The sequence below is a fragment of the Pongo abelii genome, chromosome 23, assembly GCF_028885655.2.
Source record: "Pongo abelii isolate AG06213 chromosome 23, NHGRI_mPonAbe1-v2.0_pri, whole genome shotgun sequence".
Taxonomy (NCBI): domain Eukaryota; kingdom Metazoa; phylum Chordata; class Mammalia; order Primates; family Hominidae; genus Pongo; species Pongo abelii.
The window spans coordinates 50,429,683-50,455,378 of record NC_085929.1 but is presented as its reverse complement, the minus strand read 5'-3'; the positions used below and the strand labels follow the sequence as shown (position 1 = coordinate 50,455,378).

At 52.1% G+C, this 25,696-nt stretch overlaps 1 protein-coding gene across 3 annotated transcripts; it reads right to left on the bottom strand.

Annotated features, from left to right (window-relative positions):
- Positions 1-48: 48 nt before the first annotated feature.
- Positions 49-23,356, bottom strand: PNPLA3 (patatin like phospholipase domain containing 3). Of its 3 annotated transcripts, none has more exons than XM_024239761.3 (9): positions 23,032-23,355; positions 19,971-20,203; positions 18,251-18,316; positions 14,019-14,228; positions 12,460-12,520; positions 9,844-10,065; positions 6,992-7,124; positions 2,252-2,356; positions 49-897 (listed from the first exon to the last, which is right to left on the bottom strand). In XM_024239761.3, exons 1-9 carry the CDS (start codon positions 23,216-23,218, stop codon positions 672-674), a joined length of 1,443 nt encoding a protein of 480 aa, XP_024095529.3. In that variant the 5' UTR covers positions 23,219-23,355; the 3' UTR covers positions 49-671. The 3 variants fall into 3 exon arrangements, with proteins under 3 accessions (XP_024095529.3, XP_054399745.2, XP_054399746.2); XM_054543770.2 differs by having other exon boundaries at positions 9,844-9,960; XM_054543771.2 differs by lacking the exon at positions 14,019-14,228 and having other exon boundaries at positions 23,032-23,356.
- Positions 23,357-25,696: the final 2,340 nt, after the last annotated feature.

Genomic DNA, 25,696 nt, shown 5'->3' with positions numbered 1-25,696 from the left:
TCTACTAACATCTCACTGATTCACATAATACAAAATTCAACAGATAACAACGCTTCCTTACATTTTTATACAAAACTCTATAAACATTATTTTAGTTAGGTGAAAAAGGTGTTCTAAAATGTAAGTAGATTATCATCTTGTTACCCCTGCCATGGAGATGTTTTTAGTAGTCAAGGTTATCATCTTTGCAGGCCACCTGACAGGCAGTGTCCTTCTTGGGGACGAACTGCACCCCTTCCCACGTCATAGGGAAGTGGGATCATGCTATTCTCTTCCCTCCACCCCACAAGATCACACATGGGCCAGCCCACTCCCCATCACAAGGCCCCCACCCATCCAAACACTGGTCATGCTAAGAACCTCACGCTGGAACAGTCTGACCATCAACAGGGCCACGAAACAGTCAGTAAGGGACCCTCTGCACTGGGCTTCCTGGTGTCATTTCCCAACCAGCTGAATTAACGCATGCTGACGTATTAGACTTAAGTGCTGGACCGCTACACAGATGAAAGGTTGCTTCCTAGCTTTTCATAAAACCAACTCAGCTCAGAGGCTGGGATCCTCCATGTCACAGGCAGGGGTCACTATACAGCAATGCGGAGGTAGCTGCACAAAGATGGGAAACTTTAGCACCTCTGAAAGAATCTGCTAGACTTGCCTCCTCAAGTGACTCACAAACTCTTCTCTAGTGAAGAACTGGGAAAGGTGGAGAGCCCCTCAGCACCAGCAGGTACTTTATTGCCCAAGAAGTTCAGGCTGGACCTGAGGATGGACCGTGGGGTGGCCTCTGCTTTGGTCTCTGCTGGACAGCCCTCGGGGGAGCAGGGAGTCCAGCAGGGCCAGTCCTGCTCAGGTGTGCATGGGGAGGCCTGTTGGCTGCTCACTGGCATCTGGGACCTGAAACACATGGAGAAAGTTGGCTTAGAGGCCGTTCCCGCTGCTGCAGTATGCAGTCTGAGCTATGGTGGACCCACACTGCCAGCCAGTAGAGGGCACCACCACACACACTCCAGGATGCAGTCCCAGCCAGAGACACAGCTTCTTCCAGCCCTCAGTGCTGGGCTGATATCATCACCTAGGTCTTCCAAGCCTGTGGCCCTCCCAGCTACCTGGACACCTCCCACTGGACATCACAGGTGTCGTCCACCAACGAATCCCTGGAGGGGTCTATCGGTTTCCCCCACACAAACCTGCTTGCCCGCTAGGGTGTCCTACCACCGCCTGGCACCACTGACCACCAGTCACCAGGGCTGCCCCCGCTCCTCGGGCTTGGAACCAACACCTCCTCCTGTCCAAGAGCCTAAGGAAGCCTCTCGGACTACAGATCGTCCCTGCCTGGGCCCTGGGAGCCCCCCTTGCTGCCTGCTGCCAGCCGGGGCCCAGGATCCACCCTCTACTTGGCCACTATTGCCCTCTTCCCTAGCAAATCGGATCTTTGCGTTCCCCTACTTTTAAATCCTTCTGTGTCTACCAATAACAACAATAGCAAGAGAGGCCATACCTCCTGATGCCCAGCATGTGCCAAGTACCATGCTACGGGCTCTCAGGAGCTCACGGAAGCCCAGTGAGGGGATGGGGATCGCCCCTGTTGGCCAAGTGAGGAAACCAAGGCCTAGGATTTTCAGGATAACGCCCAACCCCGGTAATGGGAGCCAGACCCTGAGCTCTGGCTCAGTTTCCAGAATTCAGAATTAAGTAGCAGCATCCCCTGGGGCCTGTCAACACAGACTGCTGGGCTTCACCCCGGAGACTGTGACTCAGTACAACAAAGGGTGGAGGACAGGGGGCTTGCATTCCCAGGCACCTAGCCACATGCTCCGAGGAGCTCTACTAGCCCTGCCCCTCCAGAGTCCCACCTCCTTCCTGTGCCATGGGCGCCAGAGCTCCTTCCCTCAGGCACCCCAGTGCTATCTGACACTCCCCGGTCCTCATCCCAGCCATTCTGTCTGAAGCACCTTTCCCTGCTTATCCGGGGCCTCTCTGCTCTTCCACCATCAATGCTGCACTCAAAGAGACTCATCCGACGGGAAGTCTTCCCAGGCCCCGGTTCAGGTCGGCCTGGGTGACAGCTCTCAGCAGGTGTGCCGGGACCTCTGACTGACTCAGCTGCCTCCCATGAGACAGGGTCCCCACACCCAAGGGCAAACTCCTTGCTTGGCATTCAGCCAGCTGTTTCTAGAATGTCGTGTGAGGCCTCATCAGATGAGAGAGGTGCCCGTCTGGCCCACACACCCTCAGCCAAAGTATTTACCTGGAGGCAGGGAGCAGACACATCAGCGCTCGAGTGAAGACCTGTGAGGTCACCCACTGCAGCCACAGGACATCGTCGGGCATATCCGGAAGCCATGTCACCAGTCTGCAGAGATGAGACCAAGTACACAAACACACGCATAGGCAGACACAACAGCTTACAACACTACCCTTTGTTTACAAAAGCTGCCAACGTCACCTCCAATCTGATGACTTCCCAGAAGGTGGATCTGGGATGCTAGGACAAGGACGAGCCCACCTGAAATCTCTAAAGCAAAATGAGGCCACTTCTGGTTCAAGAAAGCTCAAGGGACTTACACTGAAATAAAGGGGGAAAAAAAAAACTTTGGCTTTTCAGGGCTCTTCCCAGCTTGGAGAGGAGCTGAGGCCCATGGCAGCTGCTGCAAGGGCTCTCATGGTCAAGACCATCCCCTGCCTCATGGTTTGCTGTGCTTGGTCACGTGTGAGCCCAGCAGAGGCACCATGGAGAGGTCTGACCACTACCTCCTCTAGACTCTCCATCCCCCAGACACAAAAAGGATCCCCACCTCAGGGTCTCTGATAAATGCCTGACCACAGACATCCCCCCGGCAGTGGTGGGGTGGGGAGGAGGAGGCTGATCCTGGGGAGTGGAGAAGGAATCTAGGAAGGCCAGGGGGAGAAAGGAGCCGGCTTTTGAAGAAGGGACTGGGCATTAAAAGATTAATCAGGGCCAGGTGCGGTGGCTCACACCTGTAATTCCAGTACTTTGGGAGGCCGAGGCAGGCAGATCAGGAGGTCAGGAGTTTGAGACCAGGCTGGCCAACATGCCAAACTGCACCTCTACTAAAATTACAAAAATTAGCCAGGTGTGGTGGCACACGCCTGTAATCCCAGCTACTCAGGAGGCTGAGGCAGGAGAATCTCTTGAGCCCAGGAGGTGGAGGTTGCAGTGAGCTGAGATTGCAACATTGCACTCCAGCCTGGAGGACACAGCGAGACTCCATCCCCCCACCCAAAAAAAAAGGATCAAAGGACATGACAGACTAACTTACTAAAAACAAAGTAAACACCCACACAAATCTTTGTGTAAAGATATGAGTGAAATAAGTGCTCAGGACTGCAGCATGCAACCACCTCATGTTTCCCAGTGTGGCACAGAGAAAATCCCCAAGTACAAGCGCACCCTTATAAGAAGTGATAAATCTGCAAGAGCAACAAGGAAGGAGCAGGGGCTCACCAATAAGCAAGATATTTCAACAGGTTACTGGACTCCAGGCAGAAGGGGAGGGGGCTGGTGATGAAACCAGCAGAGCACGGGGAGCCAGCATTCACCACCAGGGCAAAACCCAACAGTTCAACCAGCTCCAGGGAAAGGAAGGGCTTCTAGGAAAGAGGTAGCATCCCCAAGTAGACATCCTTCCGGCAGCCTGCCTGTCACTATCTGGGAGCTCTGCCAGGTGATGCACCTACCCTTTTCTCCCTGAGCTCCAAGTCCTCTGTTGCTATATGGGAAAAAACCCACCAAGCACATGCCCAGAATAAGTAGCATAAAAGAGAAAGATGAAGAAACAGAACAACTAGCCCAAGAAGAAATGGAGAAGGGATGATCCAGAGGACAGCAAATATTCCAAGAGAACATTACATCCATAAAACAAGAACAGAATGCTAAGAAAAAAGAATGAGAGAGTACTCTTGGAGATTAAATTATATTTGCTGAAAGTAAAAACTGTAGGATAAGACTAGAAGACAAAATTTGAGGAAACCTGTCAGAGCAGACACAAAAAGACAGAGTGATGAAAAACATGACAAAGAGAGAAAGTCGGACACAGAGACAGGAATCCAACCCAGGAAGTCAAACATCTTCCTAATAAGAGCCCCCAGGAAGAGGAAGAAAAAGTCTGGGCAACATAGTAAGATCTTGTCTTACAAAATTTTTTTAAAAAATTTGTTGGGTGTGGTGATGTGTGCTTATAGTCCCAGCTACTTAGGAGGTTGAGATGGGAGGATCACTTGAGTCTGGGAGATTCAGGCTGCAGTGAACCATGATTATGTCACTGCATTCCAGCCTGGGCACCAGAGTAAGACCCTGTCTCAAAAAAAAAAAAAAAAAAAAAAGTAAAAATAAAATGGAAGGGAAGGGATAACAGAAATAACAATAGAAGATAATTTCCCAGAGCTGGAGAATGACAGAAGGCTTTGACTGAAGGGGTCCCCAGTACTTGTCCAGCTCAATAAATGAAATAAGGACTTACACCAAGACATATGACATTTCAGATTATAAAGGATAAAAAGACAGCCCTAAAAGCACTCACCTGCAAAGAAGTGAGAATGTGACTGTCTCCGTCCCAGGCTTCTCACTAACCAATATACTGAGACGAAATGATTTTCAACCTGCAATTCTAGACATGGCCAACTTATCACTGAGATATGATAGAAAAAAAGCACGTTTCCCAACACACATAAAGTCAAATGTTTTCTTCCTTGAGAGTTTACTAGAGACTCCGCTCCAGAAAAACCAGGGAAAAGCCAAGAAAAATGAAGCTACAGATCCATGGATGGCACAGTGGCTCCAGGAGGAAAGATGGCAGGATGTAGCTGTGTGGTGGACAGCCCAAGGCACACACCCAGATGGAAGTGGGGCACGGAGGACCTAGGAGTGGTCCAGGGACAAACGGCAAGACCAGAACTACCTGATGATCTTAAAAAGCAACTGGGGATGGGCTGGCTCATTCCCTCCCTTTCAGAAGCATTTCAGCAGGAATGTGAATCCTACCCCTTAAAGAACACAGCATCTGAGGTTATTTTAACAGCTCAGGTATTAAACTGCCAAGTCCAGGGCCACATCCACAGGAGGCTCAGCAGCCTTTTTGTAGTAGACAGGTCAGCACTCGCACCTCCTCACACCTTCAGGCTCTTTGTTCTCCCTTCCCTGGACTCCCTGCAGGCCCACGCAGCCCCATTCCTGACGCCTGTATTAGCTCAATTTTTTTCTTCCAGTCCCGGGTGATATTCAGACCAGGGTAATTTTTTCTTTTTTTTTCAATCAAGTGCCCTCCACTGTCAGACAACCCACTGAGGTCGGTTTTCCTATCCATATATTGCAGATGAAACCGCTGACGCTCAGAGAAGTCGAGTAACTTGCCTGAGGTCACACAGCTTAGAAATTGCACTGCCCTGGTCTAATGCCCATACCTTTTATCTGTCTCTAATTTTACGATCATCATTATTACCTGAAAATAGAAATCAACATCTCTAGCTGGATGCTTACTACGGGATGAGTACTCCTGCACTGTGACTCAGTAACCAGATTGAGTCTCCTGACTACCCTTTTCTCCAGGTGATCTCTCTAGATGGGAAGCTGCAGCACAGAGAGGTGGATTCAGTCACCCAGAGTCACACAGCTGTAGTAAGCAGTGCAGCCAGGACTTGAAGAAGAGCAGTCTGACTGCTGAGCCAAGCTCTGACCATTCTGCTCCCCGCCCCCACCCCCCACCCCCCCCTTTCAGAGGAAGCCCAGTCAGAGGAAACCCAATCAGAGGAAGCCCAATCAGAGGAAGCCCAGTCAGAGGAAGCCCAATCAGAGGAAGCCCAATCAAGAAGTTCTAGGAGCGTCACACTGTGTTCTCCTAACTGCTGGCTCTGAATCATATTAACAAACTATGCCTAGAACGAAAGATGGAATTCCCTATGTTCTACTTCCATGTGATTTGATTTTTTTTTTTTTTTTTTTTTTGTTGAGTCGGAGTCTCGCTCTGTAGCCCAGGCTAGAGTGCAGTGGCATGATCTCAGCTCACTGCAACCAACCTCCACCTCCCAGGTCCTGGTTCAAGCAACTCTCCTGCCTTAGCCTCCAGAGTAGCTGGGATTACAGGCACGCACCACCATGCCCAGCTAATTTTTGTATTTTTATGAGAGACGGGGTTTCACTATGTTAGCCAGGCTGGTCTTGAACTCCTGACCTCATTATCCACCCACCTCGGCCTCCCAAAGCGCTGGGATTACAGGTGTCAGCCACCGCGCCCGGTCGTGACTTGATTTATTATTTTATTCATTTCATTACATTTCATTTTATTTTGAGATAGGGTTTCTCTCCTGTCATCCAGGCTGGAATGCAGTGGTACAATCTTGGTTCACTACAACCTCTGCCTCCCAGGCTCAAGTGATTCTTCTGCCTCAGCCTTCCAAATAGCTGGGAGTACAGGCACGTGCCACCATGCTCCGCTAATTTTTGTATTTTTAGTACAGATGGCGTTTCACCATGTTGGCCAGGCTGGTCTCAAACTCCTGACCTCACATGATCCACCCACCTTGGCCTCCCAAAATGCTGGGATTACAGCCGTGAGCCACTGTGCCAGCCTTCGTGTGATTATAAATGGAAACAGCTCAGAGGGGCAGCAAGGATCCTGCTTCTAGGCCTGGCACTTCTACTAGGCATCTCTGTGACCTCAGAGCGGTGACCCCAAGCTCTCCAGGACTCAGTTTCCTTGGGCAATCACAAGAGACTAGACCAGCTGCTATGTGAGGCCACTGACAGCTCTAGGAGTCCCCACGCAGAGTTTCTGGGCTTGCGCTGAGTTACAGGTGCATGTGTGGCTTCAGGACAGGTGGGCAACGTTCAGGGGCATTGCGCATAGACTGTGAGCTGTGATCTGCGGCATGCCAATCCAGGTCCCAGACTACATTCCACCATGATCTGTCATCTTGTTTCATCCTCATATCAACCCTGTGAGGAAGACACGGAACCACCTAAAATGCTCACCTCTGGACAATCGCAATGGCAGACTCCACGGGCAGGGTACAGGGCAGCATTACATAAGACATTATCCTAATGGGTAGCAAGTTGCAAATCTTGCTCATGTATCCACCTTTGTCTTTCACTTCTTCACTCAGTGCTGAAAAAGACAATTTGGAGCTACTATCTCCCACCAGTGTGAAAAACCAAACCACTTTACTCTGTTGGTGCTTAGCATTTCCATGAAATACGCCCGTCCTGGCAGCCAAAGGGTCAGAAGCACTCACAAAGGCAATGAGGTGGGGTTTGCCAGGCTGCTCCTTTCTTTTTTTTTAGACAGAGTTTTGCTCTTGTTGCCCAGGCTGGAGTGCAGTGGCGCAATCTTGGCTTACTGCAACCTCCGCCTCCCAGGTTCAAGCAATTCTTCTGCCTCAGCCTCCCAAGTAGCTGAGATTACAGGTGCCTGCCACTACGCCCAGCTAATTTTTTGTATTTTTAGTAGAGATGGGGTTTCACCATGTTGGCCAGGCTGATCTCGAACTCCTGACCTCAGGTGATCCACCCACCTCAGCCTCCCAAAGTTCTAGGATTACAGGTGTAAGCCACTGCGCCCGGCCCAGGCTGCTCCCTGCACAGCAAGGGCAGTGTGAAGCTGAAGTGGGGAGCACAGCCAAGAACAGCTAAGAGAGTGCTGACGGGGCATAGGGTCCCCACTCCCAGCTCCTTTAAATTGACAAATATGTTTGGAAGTCGCCATTCCAGAAAGCCTGCTTTTATTTTCCTTGAAAAGACATGTCCATTTCCAATATCACAGCTGAAATTAAATAGAAAATGGTGTGTAAGTCATGAGGCAAAGAATCATCTTGTATTAAGAAATCTGAATATACCCCACAGCAAATAATGTGCACAGAAACAGCTACATCAGGCTGGGCATGGTGGCTCATGCCTGTCATCCCAGCACTTTGGGAGGCCAAAGTTGTTGGATCACTTGAGGTTAGGAGTTCAAGACCAGCCTGGCCAACGTGGGGAAACCCTGTCTCTACTGAAAACACAAAAATTAGCAAGGTGTGGTGGTGTACACCTGTAATCCCAGCAACTCAGGAGGCAGAGGCATGAGGATCATTTGAACCTGGGAGATGGAGGCTCCCGTGAGCCAAGATCACACCACTGCACACTCCAGCCTGGGCGACAGAGCGAGATTCTGTCTCAAAAAACAAAACACAAAACAAAAAACAGCTACATCAAACGTCACAGCATCTATGTTCTCCTAGGTACTTCTCACGCACCACCAGCTTTACAAGTTGGTCCTTGACCCTCTGCTGGATTCCAGAGCCTTCTTCCTGGAGCCCCAGTCTTTTAGTCCCTCTCTTTAATGACCTCGTGATGCCTCAAATCATATTAATCTGGTCATATGGTTTGGATCTGTGTCCCTGCCCACATCTCATGTCGAATTGTAATTCCCAGTGTTGGAGGCGGAGCCTGATGGGAGGTGATTGGATCGTGAGGGTGGATTTCCCCACTGGTGCTGTTCTCTTGATATTGAGTTCATTCTCGTGGGATCTGGTTGTTTAAAAGTGTATGGCACCTTCCCTCTATTTCCCTCTCCCTCTCACTCCTGCTCCAGCCATGGGATGTGCGTGCTTCCCATTCGCCTTCTGCCATGATTGTAAGTTTCCTGAGGCCTCCCCAGAAGCTGAGCAGATGCCAGCACCATGCTTCCTGTCCAGCCTGTGCAACTGTGAGCCAATTCAACCTCTTTCTTTATGAGTTACCCAGTCTCAGGTTATTTCTTTATAGCAATGCAAGAACAAACTAATGCACCTGGGCAGCTGCTGTGTCCCATCTCTTAGGGCACCTCAAGAACAAGGAGATATGTCTGACTCATTTTTGAATTTCTCCAAATGCCCAACTCTGTAGCTGGTTTGTGGGTTCTTCTGTTTGACTTAGTCCGTGTTCAGGCTACTGTAACAAAATGCCACCAACTGAGTGGCTTATAAAACAACAAACATCGATTTTTCAGAGTTCTAGAGGCTGCAAGTCCCAGATCAAGGGGCAAAAGACGTGTTGGTGTCTGGTGAGGGCCTGCTTCTTCATAGACACCACCTTCTGAGTCCTCACATGGTAGAAGGGACAAGGGACCTCTCTTGGATCTGTTTAATAAGGGCACCAATCCTGTTCATGACAGCTCTTTCCTCATGACCTAATCTCCTCCCAAAGGCCCTACCTCCTAAGACCATCATGTTGGGGGTTAGGATTTCAACAGACAAATCCCGGGGGGTACACAATCATTTGGACCATAGCACTGTCTCCATTTCATATTTGATGACATTATAAAATACAGCACCATTCAATGGAGGTTCAAAATTGTGGGTTTAGGGGAAGGGAGAAATTAGGAGATGCCTCAAGAAAGGAGCCTTGAGGTGGGTGGACAGGTGGAGGGAGGCGGCCGGAAAGGAGCTCCGAGTAATGGGCCAAGTCCCAGATGCAGAACCCCCATCCTTGGGGTCCATGAAATCCAGGATGGCAGGAGCTCAGGTGCCATGTTAGGGAGACAGGGTTGGAAAGCGGGACAGAGGGCCCAGCTGCCACAGGCGGGAGCCTATATGGGGAACCCCAAGGGGCTCAGCTGGAGTTTGTTTTCCTCCTGGTCATGACCCCACAAGAAGGGAGACTTGGCAAGTTTCCAGGACTGGGGGGGGGTTGGGGGCTGTGCTGGGAGTGATGGCAGCAGCCCAGGCTGTACACATGGAAGGAGATGTTCCCAACCACCTGTCATGGTTGCCTCGCCCTATCGCTCCCATGTGGCAGTACCACCTTCCTCCATAATGCACAAGAAAGAAAACAAGGTGCTGCCCATGCTCACCCTGAGGAGTGGGTACCTGTAGCGAGCCTGGGCGAGACGGTGTCCAGGATGCTCTCATCCCAGGGCAGGATGCTGAGACGCAGGTGGTCTAGCAGCTCGTCTCCCTCCAGCCTCACAGCCAAGGCAGCCGACTCTGGGGAAGAATCCAGACTCATGTTTGCCCAGCTGGGCGCGGCAACCTCAGGATCCATCCCTTCTGAGGATGACTTCAGGCCCGGCTGGGGCCTGTTGCAGATGCCTGTGGAAGGGCACGGAAAACAAGCCCATCAGGTGAACGTGGGGAGTGCTGGTCATTACCCACCCATCTACCCAACTGCAGGGAGGCAGGCAGCCGGCCTGTTATTAGCCAAATGCAAGGGGAAGAGGGGAAGGGAAGAGAATGAGCACAGGTTTTTGTCACCCAGAGAAAGGGGTATGGGGCTTTAAAGCAGGACACACGTGAGCTTGGCTCCTGCTAGCTTTGTGGGCTCCATCTACACGTCTGGATTCATGAGGTGCAAAGGCGAGGGTTAGTGTTCATTTATAACAACTGAACCACTGGTTACACCTGCGTCCCAGGCCCTGAGCTAGGTGCTTCACCATCAGGCCTTACAGCAACCATTATCATCATCTCCATTTTTCAGCTGAGAAATCAGAAGCACAGCAAGGTTAAAAGACTTGTCTAAAGCCACACAGCCAATACATAGCAGAGCCGGGATTTGAAGCCGGGTCTGATGTCAAAGAGGGTACTCACTTCTATCACACGGCCTTGGAAGAAGCACCCAGCAGGGAGGATTGGGCACCTGTATGTGCCAGGCCTTGTCCTGGGTGCTGGGACTCAGCCACCAGCACCAGTGAGTGGCCCCTGCTCTTACAGCATTGGCACACAGGGCTGCGGGAGGGGGCCTTCAGACAACCACAGCTGCACCTGGCCAAACTCTGGCTTCCAATTTCAGGCTGAAGAGACCAGGGGCTGCTCCTCAACGCCTGAGCCTTGCCCCCCAAGATAACCTCACATTCATGCTTGCCCCGGCTCTTTCCAGGCCCTATCAGATGCCCTCCTCACCCTCTGAGATGTCACTTTCCCTTAGGAATGTTGCCAGGTATCTGTTCTCAGGGAGATGCTGCTTCCAGCATCTCTGGCACACCAGCTCTTCCTGCCATACCGGCTCCCTCCTAATGTCCTCAACCGTCAACCCATGGGCACATCTCCCCATCTCCCCTTGCCCAACTGCTAAAGCCAGGAGCCGGGACTGCGCTCTTCTGTCTTCCTCTTTCCAAATGTCCCATCGGTCATTTCCAAGTCCTATTCCCCTGGACTCCTTCAAATTGGTTTCCTCCTCATGACCCTCGCAGCCCTGATGCTGGTGGAGCCTCTGGCTGCCTCACTGGTCTCCTAGACGCTGGTATCTCCCTTCCTGTCCTGCATCCAGGGGGCTTCCAAAGCTCTCCTCTGATCCCCTCACTCCTACTGCAGCAGCCCTCAGTGGCTCCCTACTGCTGCAGGATGCAATCCCCCTGTATCCAAAAGGCCCAGCCTGCCCTCCTCTCCCATTTTTCACCACTCCTGACCCCCTCTTCTCCAGCCATCTCTTAGTGTCCCCACCCCCACGCTTCCAGCCATCTCTTAGTGTCCCCATCCCCACCCCTCCAGCTGCACAGGCCTTCATGCCATCCTCTCTGTGTCCTGAAGGCCTCGCATCCATGGGCCCTCATGCCTAAGGCTCTCCTACTTATCCCCAAAGTCTTAATGTGGATTCACATCCTCCGAGAGGCCCTTCTTCCTCTGGGCCTTGGTGTTCCATCCTGCATGAGCCTCCAGCATCCTGTGTCTTCTCCTTGACACCTGTGCCTTCTCATTGGCACCTGTACTTTCCCATCGATACAGCATCACCCTTCTGCTTACTTATCTGCTCACTTCTCTCACAAGGCTGGCAAGGGCCACACCTCTGTGTTCACTGCAGTATCCCTAGCACACAGCAATGAACATTTTCTGAGCAGATAAATACACATATGTCCTTAAAAATGCAGTCTCCTTGGTCTTGGACAATGACAAATTCACAAGACCAATACATCAACCAACTTTTAGTATTAAAGAAAAATAGCTCCCGACACATCTTTTTGCTTCCACTCTAATATTTCTAGAGCAGAACTCCCTGAGCCCTGACAAGCCAGGATGACTTGAAGGCAGAAATGTGCTCTGGGAAGAGCAAACTGGTCTAATGGGCTTGGACCCACACCTGACTGGAGATGAGAAATCTGATTGCTTCATGTGGGGTCCAGGTGCAGAAACTCTTTAACTTCAGCCCTTGTTAAACTAAAGGATCACAAGAGGTCGAGCTGGAAAGAAAAACCGCCTTCAGATAAGGGGACCCTGGGGAGGGAGAGGGCCCTGGAGTCATGACATCCCAGTTCAAATCTCGGCTCTGCCCCTTAGGGAGGGGTGTGTGCTGCTTGGCTCTCCTTTCCAAGCTTCTGTTTCCCTATCTGTAAAATGGGACAGAGATTTCCTATCTCCCGGGATCATGAGTAGGTTGAGCAACACAAGGAAGGTGTTGGGCACTAAGGTGTACGGCAAACCTCAAGTGTTTACCAAGACCGCTAGTAAACGTTTGTCAAAAGGGCATGGCTGATCCTCCCAGCCCATACATACCCTTCTCTTCCAAGAACCTGAATGCGTCCAAATATCCTCGAAGGCATATCTCTCCCAGCACCTGTGAGCAAAGCAAGCAAGAGGACTACAGCAGGGAGACACCAAGCACCATTTATTTAAGCATCATTGGAAGACCGCAGAGAGCACCGAAGAATCACGCAAGCTCTGAGTCTGCTGGCTGGGGGGACTGAGACACCTGGGGGCTGAGCAAACAGCTCTGTGCTCCCAGGAGACAGTTCCCTGCAGGTCTCAGCTTGAATGTCACCCTTCCACGGAGACTTTGCAGGCACCCTAGCAGGCCGGAGCCTTTTTTTTTCCTTTTTCTTTTCTTTTTTTTTTTAAGGCAGAGTCTTGCTCTGTTGCCCAGGCTGGAGTGCAGTGGTGCGATCTCGGCTCTCTGCCACCTCCGCTTCCGAGGTTCAAGCCATTTTCCTGCCTCAGCCTCCCTAGTAGCTGGGATTACAGATGCCCGCCACCATGCCCGGGTAATTTTTGTATTTTTCATAGAGACGGGGTTTCACCATATTGGCCAGGCTGGTCTCAAACTCCTGACCTCAAGTGATCCACCTGCCTCAGCCTCCCAAAGTACTGGGATTACAGGCGTGAGCCACCGCACCTGGCAGGAGCTTGTTTCTTTGGGGTCCCTTGGTCCCGGAATAAGCCTCCAACCTAACAAACTTTGCAGCCTATCCCAGTTGTTACTAGGACAATAAGAGCTGTCTCTTCTACTCATCTGCTTATAAAGCACACAGGAAAACCAATCCTGTTAGACAGGTTTCCCTCTCCCTTGGACTGTGAGCATGCATTGCATTGCATAGCCTTCTTTCTTTCTCCCCAGGAGCACCAAAGTTTGGTGTACATGGTCTGCAAATTTCTTACTATGGTAGAGTGGTAAGGCATACTAAAACAACCACAATCAAAAAAGGTTAAACTACCCAACGCAGTTGTTCTTGACCGTGTTTCCAAATAAGAATCATCTTAGTGGCTGGGTACAGTGGCTCATGCCTGTAATCCCAACACTTTGGGGGGCTGGGGTGGGAGGATCACTTGAGGCCAGGAGTGTGAGACCAGCCTGGGCAACACTACAAAATTTTTAAAAATTAGCCTGGTGTGGTGGTGCATGCCTGTGGGTCCCAGCTACTTAGGAGCCTGAGGTGGGAGGACTGCTTGAACCCAGGAGTTGAGCTATGATTGCACCACTGCACTCCAGCCTGAGTGACAGAGCAAGACCCTGTCTCAAAAACAAACAAACAAAAAATCATCTTTATAACTAAAAAAATAAAAAATCCTAATACCCATACTGCACCCCCCTGACTATATAACCACAGCCTGGGAAGTGGATGTGAGTTTTAGGTCTGGGTATATGTTCCCAGGGGATTCCCATAATCAGGGTGGTGCCTCACCTGAGCTTCTGGGACAAGCGCCTTTTATTTCCATTAACCATCAGAGACAAGGTCTATTTCTGTTTGATTGTGCAGAGAGCAACTGGTAGTTCCTGGCAATCAGGGAGGCAAAGAAGAGCTGCACCCAGAACACCTACCCCCTCACCACCAACTCACCTTGAGATCCGGGGGCACAAATGCTCTCGAGAGAAGGTAGAGGTTCCCTGTGCAGAGGCGTAGGCTGAGCTTGGTGATGTCCACGTGAAGAAAGTTCGTGGACATGACTTTAGGGCAGATATCGTACTCCCCATAGAAGGGGGACACGGTGATGGTTGTTTTGGCATCAATGAAGGGTACGTTATCACTCCCTCCTCCATCCACATATCGCTTTTAAAGAAGGGAAAAAAGGACTGGCACTGTCTGAAGCTCTGGGTTAGTGCTTAACTGCTTAACAAGCTTTCACATGTGAGCAGAGCTTCTCAGAGCCGCAAACAGGCTGATATGGAGGGAGGACATTCATTGGCTTTGGAATCACTCCTGCGACAAATCCTTACTGAGCATTCCTGTGCTAGGACAGGTTCTACTCTGGCTCTCAGGGTCGCTGTCTACTGTTGTACAGTGTGTGCACTGCACAAAAGTGCCTGGCAAAGAGGCAGATGGAGACTGGAGTCCATGTTGTGTTGGCCAAGTCCTAGAGCCAGATGGACACCTATAGGAGTGCTCATGTAACATGCCTAAGGGGGCCATATGAACTAGGGGGTGCTCAGTGCACTGGGGACAGAGTGTGATGGAAACCCAAAGGAGAAACATGGTCATGGGTTCAAATCCAGACCCCTTTGCTGCTTGCAAGGAGGATACACAAATCTGGGATAAGACCTTTAACCCACGAGCCTGTCTCCCCCCACGCTTTGACAATTAGAACCAACACCTGGAGAGACTTTTGAGACTTAAACAATGAACCTGGGACCTCAGAAAATGTCCTCTAACCCACAACACAACAGCATTTTGGATAAATTATTCTAGGGGTGAGTTTTCCTTCATCTATATCCTTAAACCACCTTATTGCCCATAGCTCAGCTGGGGCAGGCAGCTTTTGCTACAATTTGGACAGAGCCTGCACCTGTGAAACTCGTGTCTACAATGATTTCCAGCCACAGCCATCACAGCCAGCCATCAGAGCCAGCCATTAGATACCCACAGAGAAAGGCCTCCAAAAGATTCCAGCTGGGAGGCTCTCCTCAGCCCGCCCTTCCACACGGAGGAATTTCAGAGCAGAGTTTGGCCTAAAACAGGTCCAGGAGAGAATCAGACATGTTCAGCCTACACCTTAGCCATCAAGATTCTTGCCTGGAGTCCAGAAATGATCACAAGTTTACACAGCAACATTCCCAAAATCGTAGCCACACAATTTCTAGGGCAGATGTAGCAAGGCATCAAAAACCTCACTAGGAGCTGGGCATGATGGCTCACGCCTGTAATCCCAGCACTTTGGAAGGCTGAGGCACATGGATCACTTGAGGCCAGGAGTTCGAGACCAGCCTGGGCAACATGGTGAAACCCTGTCTCTACTAAAAATACAAAAATTAGCTGGGCATGGGGGTGTGTGCTTGTAATCTCAGCTGCTCGGGAGGTTGCAGTTACCACCGAGGGTTGCAGTGAGCTGAGATCACGCCACTGCACTCCAGGCCTAGGTGATACAGTGAGACTCTGTCTCAAAAAACAAACAAAAAGCTCACTAGCATAAAGAGACTCAGAATGAAATGCCAGGAATCTGGAGTGAAGACCAAGAAGGAAGGCGGCTGGTGGATCATCTTCATTCAAGGGGTAGTCTGAAGCCCAAATATTCTCCTGCCACGTACAACTTTTCCATGCATTTTGAAATTTTTTATAGTAATGTTTTGAATTTAGGAGCTCCAGTGGTGCAACTGATTAGCACGTGGTATGTACACAGTAATGCTTTGAATTTGCTTGCATTGAATTTCAAGAATAATGGGTTCTAATTGTCAGCAAGATTCCTATGAGCGCACTCAACGGGTGATGACACAGCATCCCGGGCCTCTATACACCAGATGCCAGTGGCACTTCCCCAGTTTTTTTTTGTTTGGTTTTGTTTTTTTTCTGAGATGGAGTCTCGCTTTGTCGCCCAGGCTGGAGTGCAGTGGCAGGATCTCAGCTCACTGCAAGCTCTGCCTCCCAGGTTCACGCCATTCTCCTGCCTCGGCCTCCCAAGTAGCTGGGACTACAGGCGCCCGCCACCATGCCCGGCTATTTTTTTTTTTTTTTGTATGTTTAGTAGAGATGAGGTTTCACTGTGTTAGCCAGGATGGTCTCGATCTCCTGACCTCATGATCTACCCGCCTTGGCCTGGCACTCCCCCAGTTCTGACAACCCAAACTGTCTTCTGATGTGGCCAGACATCCCCAGAGGGGGTTGGGGAACGATGCAAGACTAGCAAGTGAGCCGGCACAGACCCAGTGCCTAGTCCAGAGCCTGCAGAACAAACATTCCCGCTTCGGCTTCTCCATCCCCCTGGCATGGCTCAGAAATCAGCCAATGCACATATTCACTGAACTCAGCCAAATCCGAACACTGCCAGCAGCTTTCCAACAAAGCTATGGGCTGAAAAGGACAGAGTAGGACCCAGAGGGCTTGAAACTCTTGACCAGGAAGGAAAGCCAGCACCGTGCACTGGGGAGCCAGAGAGCATCACTACGTTGCTGCTGGGTGCACTCCTGCTGAGTTCCGGGGAAGATCAAATACCCACATAAAGCCACCAGCATAACAAGGGGTTGGGGTCCTGCTGATGCCCAACCATGCTGCGGCAATGTCGGAAATCCAAAATGTGCTTTGGTCACTCAGTGGCTGGGTACTCCAGTGGCTCCGTGGACCACTATCCTGGACCCCAAACTACAGAGAATGAGAAGAGCCACCCTGCAGTGAACCAAGACATGCCCTGTTCTGACGGAGGAGCAGAGAGTGACCTGGGCGCAAGCTCCCTGGCCATGCTCCTTGGGCAAGTATGACTCTCAAGTTCCCCACAGCCACACAGGATGAATAATCACATCTCCCCTCGGTTGTGGGGACCCTATAAGATAATGCATAGGAGTACGTAGCCTGTAATGGGAGGCTCCTAATGTGAGTCCCTCTGCCACGTGGCTCTGCCGGTGCTACATACAGGACTGCATCAAAGGTTCCGCTGCTGCTCTTGTGAGTTCAAAAATTCCCCTAAAAGGCTAGTATTTTACAGCCTAAACTTCCTCCTGCGCATCACAAAGTGGCAAAACAAAACAAAGCACAAATCTAGGTTAGACCAGGCTTACAGATTTTTGTTGTTGTTTAGAACACATATGATTGTTGGCCGGGCACGGTGGCTCACGCCTGTAATCTCAGCACTTCAGGAGGCCAATGCGGGCGGATCACCTGAGGTCAGGAGTTGGAGATCAGCCTGGCCAATAAGATGATACCTTGTCTCTACTAAAAATACAAAAATTAGCTTGGCGTGATGGCAGGCACCTGTAATCCCAGCTACTCGGGAGGCTGAGGCAGGAGAATTGCTTGAACCTGGGAGGCGGAGGTTGCAGTGAGCCGAGATTGCACCACTGCACTCCAGCCTGGGTGACAGAGCCAGACTCCATCTCAAAAAAAAAAAAAAAAAAATATATATATATATATATATATATATATATATAACTGTTATAGTTCCTCCTAAGAGTAAAGCTCCACCTTTCAGGGGTAACAGATTCTTCCAGGGGTAACAGATTCTTCAGTGTCATATACTTTATTTATCTTTTTTTTTTATTTTTATTTTTTGAGATGGAGTCTCGCTCTGTCACCCAGGGTGGAGTACAGTGGTGCGATCTCGGCTCACTGCAACTTCCGCCTCCCGGGTTCAAGCAATTCTCCTGCCTCAGCCTCCCGAGCAGCTGGGATTACAGGTGCACACCACCATGCCCAGCTAATTTTTGTATTTTTAGGAGAGACAGGGTTTCACACTGTTGGCCAGGCTGGTCTCAAACTCCTGACCTGTTTCAGGCTCCCAAAGTGATCTGCCTGCTTCAGGCTCCCAAAGTGCTGGGATTACAGACATGAGCCACCGCGCCCAGCCAACATCCTATAGTTTAACTAGATCACTGAGAAGCTATCTGATGCTTAAGGTGCAGATTAAGTGAACCAGCCAGTTTACCTTACAGATAGCCAGATAATTAATTACACATGCAGTAAGCTTTGCTGCCTGGGTAGCCTGGAAGTAGGGCCAGCTGTGGCTACTCTGTCTGAAAGGCAGTGAGGCATGGGGCTCCACCGTGGGACAGACCCTGAGGTGCCTGACACTAGTGCCTTGCAGGCAGGAGATGTGTGAGCACGCTTTAGAGGCCCCCAGGACTCAGCACTAGCAGAGAAAGCCGACTTACCACGCCTCTGAAGGAAGGAGGGATAAGGCCACTGTAGAAAGGGATGAAGCAGGAACATATCAAGGCCTGTGAAAGCAAAAGAGAGAGGAGTTATAGGCGAGAGCACCCTTTTAATTTCCCTGATCCTTCATAAGCCTTCTCCAAGTGAGCAGGACAACAAACCTGAAAATGCCCTTTGCACAGAGTAGGTTAATCCATGGGTCGAAAGAACGGGGAACTAACATACACCCTCGGATTTCAGGCCCATGGGTCTCATCTATTGCATAATCCCCTTAACAACTCTGTCAGTGAACTTCAACTTCCTCTCCTTGCTCCCCACGAGAGTCACACTGGGTCACCACAGACAGGACCAAGGGTTGTTGGCTCACGGACTGAAAGGGGCTAGATCGGTGCTGTTCAAATGCCGGTATTCATTAGCATCACCCGAGAGCTTGTGGAACCAGAGATTCTGCGTCCCTCCCCAGAATTCCCATGTAGCAGGTCAGAGGTGGCCTGAGGGTCTGCCTTTCCAATAAGCTCTCAGGAGCTGCTGCTGTGCTGGTCCCAGGATCACACTTAGCGAAGCGCTGTGCTACAGGGCAGTCAGCAGGCACCACAGTGATTCACTGGGAGAACGGACGCATGTGGGAACAGACAAGTGCTGGCTGTTTAGAGAAAGCTTCTGCAAACAAGGTTAAACAGAGGATGAAACTGGCTGCTGGTTAGACGCGCCAGGCTGCTGTCTTGCACAGATCTGTTAAGTAAAATGGAGTCCTTCGTCCAAGGAGCGCTTATGAAAGCATCAGCCGAATTTAATGGTGTTTTGGTATTGCAAATTATCTTCTCTCTGCTAGACCCTGAGGATACAGGCAAATAAGGCACGTTCCCACCCTTGTAGGGTTTCCAATGAGAAAGCATCTTCATTATGGAAGATGCATAGAGGAAGCTCGGGAGAGGCACACCTGCAGGACAGGTTCCTTGGACTGGACGGTCATGAGCCAAGTTTTGAAGGAAAGGCAGGAATTATTTGAAATTGTAACTGCCAGGCCGAGGTGGGCAGATTACTTGGGTGCAGGAGTTTGGGACCAGCCTGGGCAACAGGGCAAAACCCTGTCTCTACAAAAAGTACAAACATTAGCAGGGTGTGATGGCCTGTGCCTGTAGTCCCAGCTCCTCGGGAGGTTGAGATTGCGCCACTGCACTCCGGCCTGGGAGACAGAGCAAGACTCTGCACCCCGCCCCCCACCAAAAAAAAAGAGAAAAAAAGTGAAGAAAAGAAACTGCCCTGGAACATTCAGGGTTTATAAACATTATGGACCAAATCACTGGAGGCGTACAGAGTTTATGCCACTCTGGCACAGGGGGCCTACAACTGCCTATGTTGCTTCCAAAACAAAACAGTCTTTTTTTTTTTTTTCCAGACAGCATCTCACTGTCACCCGGGCTGGAGTACAGTGGCATGATCATGACTTACTGCAACCTCCACCTCCTAGGCTCAAGCAATTCTCCTGCCTCAGCCTCCCTAGTAGCTGGGACTACGGGCCCACAACACCATGCCTAGCTAATTTTTCTGTATTTTTTTGTAGAGATTGGGTTTCGCCATGTTGGTCTCAAACTCCTGGGCTCAAGCAACCCACCCGCTTCGGCCTCCCAAAGTGCCAGGATGACAGGCATAAGCCACCACACCCATCCTAAAACAGCTTTTCTAACTTGACAACATCCAGATAAGCAAACTGCTTACATCCACGACTTCGTCTTTGGACCGAAAGTCAGACACCAGAACGTTTTTCCCATCAGACACTCTGGTGAGTGAGATGCATATTTTGCCGGAGATGAGCTGGTGGACGTTGGCTGGGAGGTATTTGTAGAGACCCTGTCGGAGGAACTTGGTTAAGTTGAAGGATGGATGGAAGATGCCAATGTTCCGACTCCTGGCCTTCCGCACAAGATCTGAGAGGACCTGCAGAGTCTGCTCTGGGGACAGGAGACAAATACATGAAAGAATGTACCACACTGGGATGGCGATAATTCTGGCAAGGCCAGAAACCAGACAGCAAGGATGCCACCAACATTTGTCTAGACCAGTACTGTCTACTATGGGAGCCACATGTGGCTATCACGCCCTTGAAATGTGGCTCGTCTGAACTGAGATGTGTAAGATACAAACCGGATTTCAGCGGCTTAGTATGAAATATCTTGTTAGTAAATTTTTATATTGAATAGATGTGAAAGTGATACTATTTTGGATATATAGGGCTCAATGAAATTAATTCTACCTGTGTCTTTTACTTTATTCAACGTGGCTTCTAGAAAATGCACAATGACATCATGGCTTCCAGTATATTCCTACCACACAGCGCTGCTGTAGGCCTCAGCCACAGGAATGAGTCTCCCACTCTTCCAGAAGCCCAGGTGAGCAGGCCTCACCCCCATGCCCCACAAAGTTACAGGCCAGGAACATATCAGCATCAGAGCTTTGGCGTAGATGGCCTTAATGCTGTCAGGTGCAGGAGATCTGACCTCACTTACTGGCCTGGCCTCTCAGGCTGATCTGCACTCTCCTGGCATGCAAGACCACCCCTCCCAGCCCAACCCCTGAACAGCCATAAATCTTGGGATGCACAGGGATGGGCATGCCCCAGCCTGTCCTGACCCAAATCTGATCTTGACTCACAGCTCTCCTTCCCTGAGAGGCCAGAGGGGTGGAATTGCACGTGGCTGGCAGGTTCTGCCTGTCCCTCCTGCCAGGTTAGCCTCAGCTCAGATGCACTGAGGAGCTGTGTCCAGGATGCAGCCTCTGGGACACGCTCAGCAGTCCCCAAGTGCACAGCCCTCTGTGAGACAGGGGGTTAAAGCAGGGACCTGGAGCCCTGGAACCCAGGGATTGGCTCCTGCCAACACCTCCAGATCCACTTTCCAGGGACTTAGTGGTTCCTGAGCCTCCCTGTGTCCTGCCCGGGAAAGCCCCAGGCTGCATCTGTCCTCTGCCCAGTAAGGAATCCTTTCTATACCAGAGTGAGTGTACTTTAGGCTCCTGGGACCACTGCATTTGAATTCTGTCCCAATGTAAACATTTGTCCATGTGGGTGTCCACAGGCCACCTTGGGATACAAAAAACTGACTTTTATTGTTGCTAAACCCCAGGGTGTGCAAATGATCATGTGGCCGGTCTAATCCTCCTGAAGGCCACATTTCCTGCCCTTTGCTCCTCTCCCCTTGGCTTAGGGGAAGGCAGACAGCCAGGACGGTCTAATCCCTAATCCCCACCTCCCAGTCAGCCCAGAGGCTGCCCACTGCTCCTACCCAATGGCAGGGCTTCCCCTACCCGCTTCCTCACCACTGAACAGTCACCCCCTGCTGGCTCTGGCAGGCAGGGCAAAGAGTCCATTGTTAAGGAAGCCCAGATAAAAGGGGGCTGATGGGGGCATAATCTCCTGCCTGGGGAAGTCTGGGTGTCAATAGCTCCACAATGCTACTTGCCGCAGCCCCTGCCTGCTGGCTCACAACCCCCTCCCCGCCTCCAGGACTGTGGCACACAAATTCGCAGGAAGCATACCACACCCCAGTAGTTCGGGCTAGTTAGAAACAAACCCTCCGTCTGCACCCCCACCACATACACACACAGGTACCCACAAGGACAAATATTTCATTAGGACAAGATTCAAATGTACGGAATCTCACTTCCAGGAGTACTGAGCTGGAGAGGGGAGGGTGGGCCTAGGTCAGTGGAAACTAGAGGAGAGGATGGGATTGGGGGGTGTCCAGGGATGCACTCCAGCCCCCAGGAAGGGTCCCAAACACTGGAGGAGGAGGAGGAGGAAACAACTTTCTTCTTTCATGGTACCCCTCCCCACCAGACTCCAGTTAGCCTGCCCTGGAGGATGCCCAGGGTTGCCCTTCTGGGAGGCTACCCAGCCCCCAGAAGGCTGGGCTGCGACCCAGAGAGCGCAGGCAGCAGGGCGCAGTGGCTTACGCCTGTAATCCCAGCACTTTGGGAGGCCGAGGTGGGCGGATCACGAGGTCAGGAGATCGAGACCATCCTGGCTAACACGGTGAAACCCCGTCTCTACTAAAAAATACAAAAAATCAGCCGGGCGTGGTGACTGGCGCCTGTAGTCCCAGCTACTCGGGAGGCTGAGGCAGGAGAATGGCGTGAACCTGGGAGGTGGAGCTTGCAGTGAGTTGAGATCGCGCCACTGCACTCCAGCCTGGGCGACTGAGCGAGACTCCGTCTCAAAAAAAAAAAAAAAAAAGAAAAAAAGAAAAGCGCAGGCGCGGGGTGTCTTGAGTCCCTCAATCCCCAGAGGGAAGGAGCCCACCCTGGGTCACCGGCCAAAGCCCCATTCTTTGTCCGGCCCAGGGCAAATCGGCCCCTCGGCAGCTCAGCCCGTCCAGCACCTCCCGAGAGGACACAGGGGATCAGGAGTCCGCAGGGGCCAGCACTACCCTCCGCCCCGGGTCGCGCTCCCTACTCCCAGTAGCTCCGAGACGCTCCGACTCTCAGTCCGGAGGCGAGGGTCTCCCTTCATGCACGGGCGCCTGATAGGGGTAGGGGTGGGGACGCACGAGAGTCCCAGGCTTCGGCCCGGACCGCTCGGGGTTCCAACGCCCCCTTCCCGGGCCCAGGAACAGCGCCCCCGCAGGAAGCATCTGCCCCGGAGGGGGCTCTCGGGATGCACCCCACCGTGTCCGCGTCCGGTGCCCGCTCCTCCCGGACCCCGCGACCCCTGGGGATCCCCCGCTCCCCGGCCTAGGGGGCGACCCCTCCGCACGCGGAGCCCGGGCGGCGGCTCCAGACGCACCCAGCGGGATCCCGGAGAGGACGCCGACGCAGTGCAACGCCCCGGCCGAAGCGCCGAACAACATGCGCGCGTCGCGAAGGAGGTGCGGGGCGTGCTCGCTCAGGCAGCGGGTCGCCCCGACGTGGTAGAAGCCCAGGAAGCCGCAGCCCGCGAAGGACAAGCTCCAGCCGCGCTCGGCGTCGTACATGGCGGCGGCGGGGCGGGGGCGCGGGTTCGGATCTGAGTCGGGATCGGGAATCGGCTCGGGTCCTGATCCTCAGCAGCTCCGCCCCGCGCCCGCAAGCGCTCTCTACCCGGCCTCAGTGTCTCCGCCAGGGCATTCCCAGCGCCCCGCCCCCCTCGGACCATGCAAATGAGCCGGCGGGAGGCCCAATGAGAGGGCAGGACGCCCTCTCGGGCGGGGCTTGGACGGGGATGGGGGTGGGGACGAGGTCTGGCGGGGGATGGGGCGGGGACCGGGTCTGGGAAGGGGATGTGGCGGGGATGGGGGCTGGGAGGGGGATTGGGGGCGGGGGCTGGGAGGGCGATGGGGGAGGACCTGTTGGGGGGGTCCAGCCTGGGAGCTCCCCCCAGCGACTCGAGAGAAAGCATTTTTCCAAAACTCCAACAGACACTGCATGTCCTGGAGAGAAACGGCTTCCTTCTGTTTTCCTTGTCATCCGTTAAGTCCGGGGGTGGGAGGGGAGTCGCAGTTGGTGCCCACTTGATCCTTAACATCCCTTTGACACTTTATCACGTCCCTTTTGACCCGGGGAGAGCCAGCCTAAAGCAGGCACCACCACCTGAAGAGTCTACTGTCTGCGTTGTTGCAGGCTTTCTGTATGATTGCCTTCAAGTGCTGGGGATTATTTTTATTGAATGACAGTAACAGGAAGTGTCCATTTCAAAGTTTCCTTTGTAAGTAAAAAATGTGAATAACGGGTGCTGGGGCTGGGGTCGGGGCCCTGTAGGAACTGGGGAGTGGGGAGTGCTTTGGGAAGCTGAGGCCTAGATGATTCCTGGTGGTCTTAGTCCCTTAGGCCGTTCAGGTGCAAAAACAAAACACCGTAAACGCAGGGGCTTACAAACAAGAGATTTATTTCTCTCTTTTATTCCCCCCAGGCTGGAGTGCAATGGCGCGATCTTGGCCCACTGCAGCCTCCGCCTCCCAGGTTCAAGCGATTCTCCTGCCTCAGCCTCCCGAGTAGCTGGGATTACAAGCATGCGCCACCACGCCTGACTAATTTTTTGTATTTTTAGTAGAGATGGGGTTTCACCATGTTGGCCAGGCTAGTCTAGAACTCCTGACCTCAAGTGATCACCCACCTCAGCCTCACAAAATGCTGGGATTGCAGGGGTGAGCCACTTCGCCTGGCTTATTTCTCTGTCTCACAGTTCTGGAGGCTGGAAAGCCCAAGTTCAAGATGCCAGCAGATTTGGTCCCTGGTGAGAGGCATGGCTCATAGGAGGTGCCATCTTGCCACATCCTCACCTCTGGGCCTCTTTGATAAGGGCACCAATCCCATTCATGAGGATGCCACCCTCTCATCAAATCACCTTCCAAAGGCCCCCGGCTACAAAGACCATCACCTTAAGGTGTAGGATTTCAACAGATGACCTTAGTGGGGACACAAACATTTGGATAGTAGCATGCCCTTAGGAGATGCCTAAGAGGCCCCTTGACCTTGACCTACCCCTGGCACTGGGTGGAGCAAGCCCACAGCAGTACATGGGGACAAGTTAGACCTTGGTCCAGAGCTCCTCACTGGAGGACCCTGGTCTGCCGGGCCATAGCGCCCCCAGCTGGATTGGACCAGGAAGCCCTCCTCCTTCTCCGTGAGACCTGGAGGAGTGCAGAGTATGTGAGCTTTCGGGTCAGGCCTCCGCCCTGTCTGTGGCTCAGTGTCCTCAACTGCAGAATGACTGGTGGTGTTGTAAAACAGGTGACATTGCTGTCAGGATTCCAAATGTCACCTGAGAAGCACCTGGACTGGTTGGGTGGTTCATGTTCAACTGAGCTTCCCCAGTCAGCTGCAGTCCTTGCTTTTGCCTTGCCTGGAGGGATAGGGGAGCTGGGAGCAGGGCTGCCTCCTTTCTCTGGGCAGGAATCCCAGGGCATGGGAGCTTCAGGCCTTAGTGAATACCTGGGCTGACTGCCTCATCACATAGACACTTTGTAGATGGAGGCCCAGAGCAAGGCAGGGTCAGGTCCTAAGTCCCAGGGAAAGTCAGGAGAGCTGAGAAGCAGACAGGGGTCCCATCTGTTCCTGACGTGTTGGCTTTGCTGGAGAGGGGCATTACCTATAGTCCTGCCCTAACTGCCCTCCACCCCCACCTCACGCTCAGGGCTGCAGCGGAACTGTGGCTTCTGGATTGAAGAACTGAGGCTTCTGGAGGGGACAGCTGGGGTCAGAACCTCTAGCCTCCTGTACCCATCCATCCCTCCTGCATTGCATGACCAGTCTTAGGACTAATGACAGGAGAGCCAGGCCCTGGCACAGGAATTTGAGGCTGTGACCAAAGGCCCGAGATGAGTCACCCTGCCACCAGCCACAGGCATTCGTATTCTCTTCCTGTCCACCGGCATTCATTCTTGGCCAGCCACACTGGACATCTGTCATCCCCAGTGTGACCCAGATGTGGGCAGGACAGGAGCAGGGCTGAGGACTCACCCCCTCTGCGTCAC

What these genes read in the sequence shown, in the direction of transcription:
- PNPLA3 (XM_024239761.3), bottom strand. Translation starts at nt 23,218, where the DNA reads ATGTACGACGCCGAGCGCGGCTGGAGCTTGTCCTTCGCGGGCTGCGGC. An exon ending in CCTCTCCGGGATCCCGCTGG is followed by an intron (nt 20,204 to 23,031) that starts GTGCGTCTGGAG and finishes TCCTGTCCCCAG; the next exon opens with AGCAGACTCTGCAGGTCCTC. An exon ending in CCAAAGACGAAGTCGTGGAT is followed by an intron (nt 18,317 to 19,970) that starts GTAAGCAGTTTG and finishes TTGCTTTCACAG; the next exon opens with GCCTTGATATGTTCCTGCTT.